At 37.0% G+C, this 13,339-nt stretch overlaps 1 protein-coding gene across 4 annotated transcripts in view; it reads right to left on the bottom strand.

Moving 5' to 3' along the window:
- Positions 1 to 13,339, bottom strand: part of DYNC2H1 (dynein cytoplasmic 2 heavy chain 1) — a 376,065-nt gene that overhangs the window by 245,596 nt on the left and 117,130 nt on the right. For all 4 annotated transcript variants that reach the window (XM_025893740.2, XM_025893745.2, XM_073903659.1 and 1 more), the window contains exons 62-65: positions 9,856 to 9,997; positions 9,163 to 9,272; positions 3,066 to 3,164; positions 1,575 to 1,698 (exon numbers count right to left, since the gene is read on the bottom strand). In XM_025893740.2, the coding sequence (XP_025749525.1) occupies positions 1,575 to 1,698; positions 3,066 to 3,164; positions 9,163 to 9,272; positions 9,856 to 9,997 (475 nt within the window). The remainder of the gene's footprint in view (positions 1 to 1,574; positions 1,699 to 3,065; positions 3,165 to 9,162; positions 9,273 to 9,855; positions 9,998 to 13,339) is intronic.

The following is a 13,339-nucleotide window of genomic DNA, read 5'->3' as shown; positions in this document are numbered from 1 at the left end:
GAATGGATAAAGAAGATGTGGTATATATACACAATGGAATATTACTCAGCCATAAAAAGGAATGAGATCTTGCCATTTGCAACGACGTGGATAGAACTGGAGGGTGTTATGCTGAGCGAAATAAGTCTGTTAGAGAAAAACAAATATCATCTGTTTTCACTCATACATAGAATTTAAGAAACAAACCAGGTGAACACATGGGGAGGGGAGGAAGGGGATAGGGAAATAAACAGTAAGACCCTCTTAACGACTGAGAACAAACCGAGGGCAGTGGGTTTGATAGAGGGCAGTGGGTGGGGGATGGGCTAGACGGGGTGGGCATCAAGGAGGCAGTTGTTGTGATGAGCACTGGGTGTTGTATGTAAGTGAGGAATCACTGAATTCTACCTCAGAAAACAGTATTGCCTTGTATATTAACTAATTAGAGTTTAAATAAAAAATTAAAAGGGAAAAAAAAGATAGCAAGAGCTAGCTCCACAGATCTGAGTTAGTACCGGTAAGGAACAGAATGACTGAGAGCAGAGAATGCAGTCTGGAAGGTAGCTCCAGGTTGCAAAGGCAAAAGTCCCACTACTAGAGGTCTCTTCACAACACATCAGCCACTGCCAGGCCACACGTGCTCACCTGTGAGTTAACAAGCGATCCATGAATGCATTTTTTGCTCTGCTTCTGATTTGCCCCAATAACTCCAATTTCTATTTCAAGCTTGCAGAGTTAGCATAATCTTGTGGTGCTAGCACCATGCATGGTGTAAATACATGCGTGTACATGTCTTTGTACACACTTTGCATGACATGGTCTTGAGATGAAAAGCATTACGTTCTAATCACCAAAGGCTGGGTTAGGTAGCTGTGCAGGAAAGAGGAAACACAGCAGTCCTGAGACTCTATCCTTAGAAAGGCCTGCTTGTGAGACAGGCCCATAATAGGCTTCTGGAAATTTGGATGTGGGCTGGGTTCTCATGTAAAAGTGCTCACTGTGCATAAACTGTTTGTACAAATAATGTGGCTTATGCAGAACACCTGCTTTTGTGTGAGGAGTCTGGAATCCTGTCTCATGCTAGGCGGAATGTGCTAATGTAAGCACAGCCCCCAGTAAACAGTGTGTGACGGAGAGTCTAATAAGCTTCCCTGGGACATGACACTTCACAGGTGTTGTCACAAGCTGGTCCTGGGAGAAGAAGCACATCTGGTGGGACTCCAATGGAAGAGGCTCAGAAGCTTACACCTTGTTTCTTGACTCCTGACTTCACGCTACACGCTTTTTCTCTTTGCTGACTTGACTTTCTATCTTGTCCCTGCGAAACATCTTAGCCACCAGTGAGACTGTTTCAAGTCCTGTGTCTTCTGGTCACATACTGTCCCTGGGAGCAGTGCTGGAGAACCTGACGCAAGGCCGCCTCTGTAAAGGCAAGAGCTTGTCGACTGTTCCTGTTAGACCATGATGGCATTCCCAACATTCAACGAGAAAAATCAGATTCAGTGGCAAGACCAAAAGGGTCAAAGTTAGTTATGAAGTTAATTACTTTGGAAATTTTAAAAACAGTTACTCTCTGGAAAATGTCAAATATTTACCTTGAGCAACCAAATCTCGTCTCAATAATGGATAAAGAACAGGTTCTACACCATCCATCTCTTGTATAATAAGGGTTTTCCCAAAACGTACTGCCAACTCAAGAGCTGTAATAAAGTTACTATCCTGAGAAAATAAAAAAGAATACACATTAATTCCTTTATTACCTTAGTATCTACAAAGGTCCTTACAGAAAATGAAGGAATCTATTAATAGGAATAATATGAATATTTTAAAATTTAATATGCATGTTAATAATTCAAATTACTCATGATTGCTTTTCTAGTTATAAGTACTTGCTGATGAATCATTTTAGTTGAATAAATTATCAAATAGATTTCATAAATAATTTAAATAGAAATACAAAAAATAAAGATTTTTACAACAATAAAAAAGCTTTTTTCAATCCTTTACTATGATTTCAAATTTCTACTTGATGCGGAAACAAATTTTCAAATTCTTTATATAAGTTACTCAAGTATTAATAAGAACTATTTTGGTTATGTTCAAAATCAAATGCTGAACAGAAGAAAGACAAAGGATGAATTCTAGCCAACTTTCCTTGGTGTGAAATGTGATAGGTCTAACCACTGTGGGAAAAACCTCTGGACAAAATTCTGTAACTGGGCAAGAATTTTAAGACTTTCTAGCTAGCAAAAAGGTTTTAAACATCGCTTCAAGCCTCCAACTATGGTTACAAAAATTAAATATTTGGAATAATAATTATTAAAATCTCAACCTGTAAACCATAAATGGCATTAAAGTATTTTATGTATTATCTAATTTATAGTTATTCTTAACACACAAATGAAGTAAATACCCCTATTTTATAAATGAAATATGTTTGAAAGAGGTAATTATTCAAGCACCTGAAGAATATCTATGAAAATGAATACAAAATACACTAGGCCTTCCTCAAAGGAAAACAACAAACAAACAAAAAAAGCTGATCCCAAAGAATTTTCTTAGCAAGATAAATATGGCAGTGAGAGGTCACTACCCCAGAAGACGACGATTACATTTTGCAAACCAACATGTCTAATGTTGGGACACATAAGAGATGCTCGTTGGTGAGATGCAGGGACAGGGAATGACCATATATGCTGCAAGTCTGGGAGGCTGTCTCTGAGCAGAGTCGGGAACTCTTACTTCTCTAGGATCCTATACTTAGGTCTTTAATCATAATGTAGTATAAATGCTTATTTAATTGTCTCTCCAACCGACCGGACCGGCATCACCATAGGACAGGAAGTGTGACTACTTTACTCGCTAGTGAATTCCCAGGGCTTAGATTAATGCCTATAGCACACATGAGCAATCAAATAAATATTCTCATCCCTTTTGTACTAAAGCTAAAAGTTACAATTCCTTCCCCGGGTCCCATGCCAGGTAAGTCACAGGACTGAGTTTGTGCCTTCTGAATACAGACCCAGAATAGTGTCCACCCTACCACGCTACTACCAGTTGGTATCTCAATGATAAGTCATACAAACCTGCTGGTTAATAACTTCCAAACGTGAGTCTTTCAAATGTGTCTTTAACCACTCTGTAGCTTGAGAAGAAGGGTCTATAAGGAATGGGCATACTTGACTCTAGTTCCAAAAAAGAAAAAAATTATAAGCTTCCATCAAATGGAAATAATTTCCTAAAAAAGATGAAATCAGGTACTGAGTGAGTTTTCTCTCAGGCTTTGGAGAACATAAACACACAACCATAAGGAGGGAGTAAAGGTGCAATTTTTAACTGCACCCAGAGGCTACATCAATCCATTTCATAGCTATCAGAAATTCATATTAGAAAATTAAATTCAACCACAGTAAAGTGAGGATAGTCCCCCTTGCTACATGGTAACTCAGAGAACGTATATTAACACTACAGTGAGCAAGAGCTCCAGTCCCAATCTGACATCATTCGCACCTGTCTTCTGGCTTTTAAAAGACACAAATTATTCCAAACTTTATATATTCTTTGGTTGAATAAACCATAAAGACCTTAGAAGAGAAGTATGAACTCATCATAAAAGCACTGTTCAAATAATTATCAAGGTAACTGTTTCAGACATTAATTCTTATAAAGCAGTATATAGCCAATATTATAAAAGGAGCACCCTAGAAAAGAAACAGCTTATAGATTAAGATCTAATGAACTAGGAACTAAATTCATTACAAGATACACTGAAACAAATAGCGAGTTAGAAACCAGTGAAAATGCACTAAACACACAATGTCACTTAGCAGGTGAAAGGAAGCCAATTATAAAGATACGATTAATAAAAATATAGAAGATAGCAGGAAGGGAAGAATGAAGGGGGTGAAATCGGAGGGGGAGACGAACCATGAGAGACAATGAACTCTGAGAAACAAACTGAGGGTTCTCGAGGGGAGGGTGGTAGGGGGATGGGTTAGCCTGGTGATGGGTATTAAGGTGGGCACGTTCTGCGTGGAGCACTGGGTGTTATAAGCAAACAATGAATCATGGAACACTACATCCAAAACTAATGATGTAATGTATGGTGTTAACATAACATAATAAAAAAAGGTAAATAAATAGAAAAAAAAGAATACTAATACTAATAAAATATATAAGAAAAAATATATGTAAATATATAAGTAAATATATTTGGTAAACTTAAAAGTCTAATATTACAAGAATTGTTACCCAGTAAGTCAGAATTAAATAATAACTGGCCTAATTTTTCTTAAATGTTCACACTTACTAGAAAAAATGTGATGCGGTTGTGCAACAGGGATAAGAAAACACACGGAAGTGCCCGTGACATGAAGACTTAGCCCCAAGGAGCGTCTAATAGGAGCACAGAGGCTATTTCAAGGACACACCAAGGAGGCAGACGGTGGGGGCCATCTGCCCTAGGGACAGAGAGCATTTTGTCAGCAACGTTGTTTAAAAGTACCCACAGCTGGTGGTAATAAAGAGTTGACTGACTGTAAACCAGCTTTATTATTGTTTTAAAATTCCCTCCAAACCACACACCCCCTTTTTGCTTGCACCTGGAATGGACTGTTCACATCCACTATAGCTCCCACGGTGGCACAATGCAGTAGGATCCTCACCTGGCATCTCTTTCCAGCTATTTTCACTTACTGCTCCATCATAAACAATAACAATGATGATAAAACAATAATAAAACATGCCTCTCCTACTAAATAAGGTGGTCAGTAAGTAGCCTTGTACGTACTTCCTATGTACTACACCTGTGTTTGAGACCTAATTTTATGCTAGTATTCAGGAGCAAACATTTCACAAGACTACACGATTTTGCCCAACCACAAAAACAATTACTTTAAATTTTAAAAAAAGTTCTTGCCCATGATTTCAAACCAATGATCTGATGCAGTTAAAAAAAAAGAAAGAAAGAAAGATAATATATTTCAGTAGGACCAAAAATATGCTTTAGAATTTCCAAGAGTACTAACAAGTTTGATTTCACATTATTTATACTCCTCCATAGAGATTTAGACAAAATTTCTGAGGTATATTTTAAGTCTGTGATCCATGATTAAATGAAGTTAAATTCTACTTGTAACATATTATAATAGATCCAAAAATATTGAGCTTTCATTCATTCTTGAGTTCATTCACCTACCATACGTGAAACAACTACTAAGACAGTATGAGGGATACAGAAATTAATGACACATACGCTTACCCTCAAAGGGTTCACACCCACGAAAGAAGCAAAAACTGACAACTCTACAAAGAGCACGCAAGAGTCTATGGGTGGAGCACAGGTGGAGTTAGAGGCAAGCCGCTAGAAAGCGCTTCAAGTCAAACTAAGTGAGGAAAGATAAATTGGACTTAGCCTGGAAAAGACGTGGAAAAAGCATGTCAAGCCAAGACAAGAGCATGAAAGACAGAGGGATAAAAAGCCCAGCACAATTTGGAAAACTAGCGAAGCTCGGCCAACCTGGAGTGAGAAAGTACCGGCAAGAATGATGCAGAGGATACGACAAGAGCAGTCAAGGTCCTTCAGCTCTTTTTATGCCGTGCTTAATAATGCCATGCTTATACTTCAAGCAATGGAAAGTCACTGAAATCTACTGATCAAAGGACCATCTTGATCAGGTTAATAAGGTGGAAAGAGCACTCCTATGGCAGTGAAGGCAGTGATATTGGCGGCAAGGGACCAACAGTGTGATACTGTGTTCATCCAGGTGCGTCACTCAGCCGAAATGGATCCACTCGCAGCGGACGTGCTTAGAGCAGGAGAAATCCGTGACACTTCCGGGACAGAGATGTAACAAGATTAGTTGAGTAACCAGCTGCATGTAAAATTAGAGACATACAGGGACTCCACGATATGCTGCCTCCACTCCTAGGCCAGGACTGACATCTCCTTGGGTTAGGAGTAAGGAAAAGCAAGTCACAGGGAGGAGGGGAGGATGAGAAAAGATTCTCAGGGTAGAAAGCTGCCTTTGCCCACCCCTGCACGCCCACTCCATGCGTCTCTGATGGGACCATCAGTCATCGAGCACTGCCCAAAGGGACGAGCACGTGACCCAAGCTAAGTAATCAGAATCCTCTGGGGAAATGGCACAAATGCTGTTAGGGCAGAGGGGTGTGCAGACACATCTCTAGTCTTTGAGCATGAACTCTGGTGACAGTGAGCCCAGAGCCACCAATGTCCATCCTTAACACAGGGTGGACGGAACCTGACAAATCTCTCTCAAGATGGGTTGAGAAAACAACATCCTCGTGACATCATTTGAATCCTAGAGCTGATCTCAGTGTTTTCACATCTTAGTTATATTTAAAAGCACAAGTTCCTTTTTTTCCTTCTTAAATGTACTATGCTTGGCCAGTAAAAGATCCTTGACTAAACAAAAATAAACAATGATTAATTTAGAGACGGAGACAAGTGACTTCACCCTTCTGTGCTGCAAGGTCCTTACCCATTAAAAGGGTAACACGTGGACTAGACAGGTTGACTGGAAAATTCAGTGAGTTATTTAAGTGCTTCACCTGTACGAATTCTCAGATAGTAACATATGGACAACATGGTGTGACTGCTTCAGTGTTACTATTATTTATTTGGGGTTTATCTGAAAACAGAACTTTCCCTATGTGATTTACCTTTAAAATTTTGTGTTATTTACATTAAGATCCAATTAATTTGCATTTCCTCAACACACACTGAATGTCAGGAAGAAAAATAATCTCAGGAATTCTGTGTGGTTTAAAAAAAATCTAATTTGACACTGAATTGTCTACAAACAATAAAAAACATTCAATACATGTCTTCACAAGAAAAAATTTGTGAAATTTAAACCAAGAAAAATTTATAATACTGTAAAATTTAAATTAATCACCTTTCCCATCTCCTTTTTGGATACTTTTCACTCACACTTTCCCCCTGGTTTCTAACAGCCTTATAGCTCTGCATTACCGCTGGGTCCCACCCTCAACATAAGAAAGAACACAGAAATTATTACCCAGGCCAGGACACCTTGGAGAGTAAAAGGAAAGCTAACAGTAATTCCATCAGGACTACAGGTGTAAATCACAGGACAAGCAATCCAGGACACAGGGTCCCCAGTGGCCACCTTCTTCCCAACCCACAAGGACATAGCTCACAGGAACCTCTTACTGATGTAGTTAAACTAACTCCCGTTACGAGGTCATTGGTAGATTAGTTGACTATTTCCTCTTCCAGACAACACTGCACTTCAACAGTTAGTTTAACACAGATACGAGAAGTTCGAGCATCTTTTAAGACAAAGGAATAATAATGGACACAAAGGTTTTACTTAGGACCACTAAAGGAGACAGCAACTACAGACCTTGAATGTGGGAAAGGCTCCAGGGAGAGGGAGAACCTCAGGAAAACTCTAGTGGGGTTAATGAGATGAGCTATATCTCTCAATCAAAATTACATTTTACTCATTATGCCTAGTCATTTTTTTCTCAGGGAAGACTTCCCAGAAACCCAATTTGCATCTATTTAGAAATCTAATTTCACATACATCACTGGAGAAGGTTTTTATAGACATGGGCTATCCAATCACAGCCTTACGTGCAAGAGCTTACTCTAAATCTAGAATACTTGATAACTGAGACAGAGGGTTAACTTTAGTGGCAAATTTATCCCAACAAAATAACTAATTACCCTAACAAATTTTTCCAAATGGTTTTTGTTTTGTCATATAAATATCTATAATAAACATGGCAATATTAAATACAAAGTGAATTTAAGCTTATTAAAATTAATTTCAGAAACAATTTCATGAACTACATTCATCACGAAAGATAATTCAGAACACAAAAGTAAACATTTTCAATTAGTATCATCAGGAAAAAAAATACTGTGATAAATATATTTTTTCTAAAAGCTCACCCCCCTGACTTCTCATGGAATAAAAAAAGAACGCTACTTAAACTGTGTGTTTTTAAATCTGCAAATGATTGTTTTCTTGGATTGCTAAAAAAGGAAGAGGAGGTGAGTATGAAACTTTGGGGAAAGAATAACAAATAGGATAAAAAGCCGTACTTTTTTATATAATGTAATGAACTTATTTACCTACACATTTAGAGTTCCAGATTTGTGATTCTACTGTGAAAAATAATGATGGAAATGCTTTAAAGGAGAACAAGCCAAATCAAGTTTTAAGCAGTCAAGGCTGCTTGTTCTTTGGTCGGCAGCTCCTCTGCTGGGGAGGCAGCAATGTAACGAGCCAAAGCATGTCAGCCGACTGGTAGGCCTCATCAAAGAAACCCATTTTATCCAGGAATGCAGGGCCCACAATACAAATCTTGTCGTACTATGGCTCGTGTTACCTAAAAAGGAGCATTCAACGTTCACGCTTCTGTTGGAGCTGTGGAGTCACTGAAGGAGGAGACAGTGTGCAGGCAGAGAAAGGGGCTGTGGGGAGCAAAGAGGAAACTGGTGTATGGAGCGCAAGCCACCGAGGCAGAACCAACAGGAAAACCCTATCAGCACAGGAAAGAGCTGCCTTCCCATTATCTGTTACATCCACAACGGTTCACCAAGCTAAAGGTAAAAATCATACTTCACTAGAAGAATTATCACAGTTTGTATACCTGAGTCACAATTTGATTTTCATATTCATCACTGCTAACACGCTGTAACAGTTTCACATTTAAACAATGACTTGGAGAAATATACATTATGGGAAAGAAAAATTTTCAAAAAAAATGCATGTCGCTATCCCTAACCTACAAACCAAAACTTATCTTCACTTTGTAGAACTTTTGTTTTGTTAAAAAAAAAAAAAAAAAGATGATAATATCATATACTGTAGATGCAGAAACTATATAACCAGGTAAATCAGGTATCACTAAAATATCTCCATTACTATTAGGGAGTTCAATTTAGAATTTTTTGTCATCAAAATAATGTCACTTTAGTTTATGCTTTTATATTAAGGTAAAAAAATTATAATGAAAATTGTAGATTCACCAACTGAATCACAAATGGATTTTCGTTCCCAAAATATCTTCACTTTCATGTAATGAAAAGAGTAACTGTGAAAGCCTAAGAATTTGAGAAAGGTGCTTCCTGGGACAAGCTTCCACAAGAATACTTCCAATGAGAAATTAAAACTGATTAATTACCTGCAAGATAACAAGAGCGTTTTCTATGGAAAGGTCATCGGATGGTAGGCCTTCACTTTTCCAAATTAATTGCTCACTTTCAGTACAAAGAAATCTCCTTAGATCAAATTCTGAAAAGTTTAAGATATTAATATTTTACTACAGTGATCGTGCACTTGACAAAGGGAAGGGAACAAAACTATTTAAAATATACTCAAACAATAGTCCCACGACCATTCTTAATATTCAATCCGTTCTTCCCCCTTTAGCACGAGAAGGGGGAGAAAAGTTTAAAATAAAAAGTGCAAAGGAATGGAACTCAGTGAAATTATATTTCTTGTATATTTAATACATATTTCACAACTATAATAACTTGAGAAAGCCACAAAATTCACAAGGAATTTTGGAGTTCTTACATCTTATTTTATGATATAAAATTACTGTAAAAATCAATGTATTAAAATATTTAACTGCATTCATCCATTATCAAAAATACTCCGTGGTCTCAGTTTCATAGAGTGATTTTAGGAATAGAAGAATCACTGCAACAAAACAATTCAGAAAACAATTACAGAATTGAGCAAATCTAAAGTAGATTTGGTTTCTTTTAGCTTACAGAAAATTTTTCTCATTTAGAAAAAGTAAAATGGCAAGAATTAAAAGAGGCATTTTTAGGATACTGAAATTTCAAAACGTGAATGACTAAATACAAACTTTCAAGACAAGCTGACTTGGTCCATTCTTCCAAACAGGTTTTTCTCAGACCTTCAGGAGCAGCAGAAAGATATGTAATAAATGCAGCAGCAAGCTGAGCTCTCTTAGGAAGAGAAGCTAATTCCTCTGTTATCTCTGCAACCTGGACAAGAAGAGAGAAAGCAGGTGAGGGAGGAGGGTACAGATATGTTCTAAATGTGAAAAATACAACAGCTTTATAAACTAGAGTTTTGACTGTAGAAAAAAAATCATGTATTGGTTTAAAGTTATAAACCCTGTCCTGAATACAATTGTGAAAATGTAAAAATATCAACAAGATCTCTCAGACCCTGCTGAAATTTTAAAAAATTTGTGCAATACCACTATTATTTGTAAAGATGAACATATTTTGTCATTGAATTAAATGTATGAAATGTATGAATGTATAAAAATGTATGAAATACCACTATTATTTGTAAAGATGAACATATTTTGTCATTAAACATTCCTAATGAAGAATTTTTATCCCAATGATAGTTAAATACTATGAATTAGCATCACTTTGTAAACTACTATTAAGTACAGAGAGTGTGAGCAAAGGTACAAAGCAAAATCGTAAGCAAGCATGGAGACTCAGCAGTTAAAAGAGTAGTGTGGCTGCAGAAAGAGTAGAAACCCAGAAGTAATGAAAAGGGAGAGGCAGAGGCGGTGTGCAGGAGGAAGGCTGTGAACGGTTTTCCCTGCACGCAACGGAGCTTCTGTTGTAAGCCGTGCTGGTAACAAACCACTCAGTGTTTAAACAGGGCAGGGAGGGATGTAATGAGACTGGGCTTAGAAAGATTATTCAGCTGACAAATGAGGAGTGGACCAATTTAAGGGTCAGATAGGATGGAAACAAGTTAGGAGAATTTAGGCAAAAAAATAAAATAAAATAATTGGCATTAAAGACAGAAGACAAATATGAGGGATATTTGCAAATGGATAAGACAAGTAAATAAGGAAATCCGAACAGACAGGTTTTTAGTAGTGAAATCCAATCAGCAATCAAGAAACTCCCAATAAACAAAAGTCGAGGACTGTATGGCTTCACAGGTAAATCCTACCAAATAATATAAAGAAGAGTTATTACCCATTCTTCTCATATTACACTAAGTGAAATAAATCAGTAACAGAAATACCATATGATTTCACTTATCTGAAGATCTGAAAAACAAAATGAATGAGTAAACAAACAAAAGGCACAATGAGACCCATAAAAACAGAGAACAAACTGATGGTTTAGGAGATGGACCGAATGCGTGAAGGGGAGGAGACACAGGCTTCCAGCTGAGGAAGGAGTAAGTCACAGGAATAAAGGGCACAGCACAGGGAATACAGACAATGATAATGTGATAATGTTGGATGGTGACAGATGCCAGCTACACTTTGTGAGCACAGTGTAACATATAGACTTGTTGTGTTACCATGTTGTACACCTGAAACTAATGTAAAATGGTGGGTCAACTGTACTCAAATAAAAAAAATTTTTTAAAGAAAAAACAAACAAAAATACCTGCTCATCTCAAAGTATTCCAAAAAAATAGAAGAGGAAGAAAAACATCTAAATTCATTCTATGAGGCCAGCACTACAGCACTACCCTGATACCAAAACCAGAAAAAACACTACCAAAAAAACCCAAAAAACTAAAGGCCAATATTTTTGATGAACAAAGATGTAAAAGTTCTCAACAAAATATTACCAGATCAAATTCAACAGTATATTAAAAAAAAAAAAACACCACAATCAAATGGGATTTACTCCAGGAATGCAAGAGTGCTTTAATATTTGAAAATCAAAGTACTACATCACATTAATAAGAAGGGTAAAAGCTCTATGATCATCTCAAGAGATATGGAAAAACCATTTGACAAAATAAAACACCCATTCATAATAAAAAGTCTCAACAAAGTGGGTTTAGAGAGAACATACCTCAATATAATTAAAGTCATATATGAACAGCACACAGCTAACATCATACGCAATGGTGATAAAAGCTTTTCATCTAGGATCAGGAATGCCCACTTTCACCACTTTTATTCAACATAGTACTGGAAGTCCTAGCCATGGCAATGAGACAAGAAAAAATACGAAAGGCATCCAAGATGCTAAGAAGTAAAACTGTCACTATTTGCAGATAACTTGATACTATACATAGAAAACCCTAAAGGCTCCACCAAAAAATTATTAGATCTGATAAATGAATTCAGTAATGTTGCAGGATACAAAATTAATATACAGAAATCTATTGCATTTCTATGTATTAATAATGAAGTAACAGAAAGAGAAACTAAGAAAACAATCTCATTTACAATTATACTAAAAAAAAATATCTAGGAATAAATTTAACCTAGGAATTGAAAGACCTGTACTCTGAAAACTGTAAGGCACTGATGAAAGAAACTGAAAGCAATACAAACAAATGAAAAGATACACCATACTCATGAACTGGAAGAATTAATATTAAAATGTCTATACCACCCAAAGCAATCTACAGATTCAGTGCAATCCCTATCAAAATACCAAGAGCATCTTTCAGAGAACTAGAACAAATAATCCTAAAATTTCTAGGGACCCACAAAAGACCTTCAATAGCCAAAATAATCTTGGGCAGGGGGGAAATAGGGCTATCACAATCCCAGATTTTGTTGTACACCATTAAGCTATAGTAATCAAAACAGTATGGTACTGGCACAATAATACATCAATGGAATAGAAGACAGAGCCCAGAAACCCACATTTATATCATCAATTAATTTATGACAAAGGAGGCAAGAATACACAACTGGAAAAAGACAGTCTCTTCAAGAAATTGTGTTGGCGAAGCTGGAGAGCTACACGCAAAAGAATAAAACTTGACCACTTCCTAATACTATATACAAAAACAAACTCAAAGCGCATTTAAGATCTAAAAGCATAAAACTCCTAGAAGAAAACAGGCACTAAACACTGAGATGTCACCCACAGCAACATTTTTCTAGATATTTTTCCTCGGGTGAGGGAAACCACAGCAAACACAAACTAATGGGACTACATCAAACTAAACTGCTTTTACACAGCAAAGGAAACCATCAACAAAACAAAAAAGGCAAACTACTGAATGGGAGAAGATATTTACAAATGATGTATCCAATACGGGGTTAGTAACCAAAATACCTAAAGAGTTCATACAACTCAACACTAAAAACCCCCAATAATCCAATTTAAAAATGGGCAGAGGACCTGAACAGACATTTTTCCAAAGAAGACACGCAGATGGCCAATAAACACATGAAAAGATGCTCAACATCACTCATCATCAGGGAAATACAAATCAAAAGCACATGAGACCTAACCTCACATCACTTAAAATGACTAACATCAAAAAGACAAGAAATAACAACTGTTGGCGATGATATAAAGAAAAGGGAACCCTCATGCACTGCTGGTGAATGTGAATTGGTGCAGACACTATGGGGAACCTTACAG

This window comes from Callorhinus ursinus, unplaced genomic scaffold (assembly GCF_003265705.2).
Source record: "Callorhinus ursinus isolate GAN/ISIS: 27379988/994484 unplaced genomic scaffold, GSC_fseal_2.0 scaffold19, whole genome shotgun sequence".
In the NCBI taxonomy this organism is placed as follows: domain Eukaryota; kingdom Metazoa; phylum Chordata; class Mammalia; order Carnivora; family Otariidae; genus Callorhinus; species Callorhinus ursinus.
This window is presented reverse-complemented; position numbering and strand designations above follow the sequence as displayed.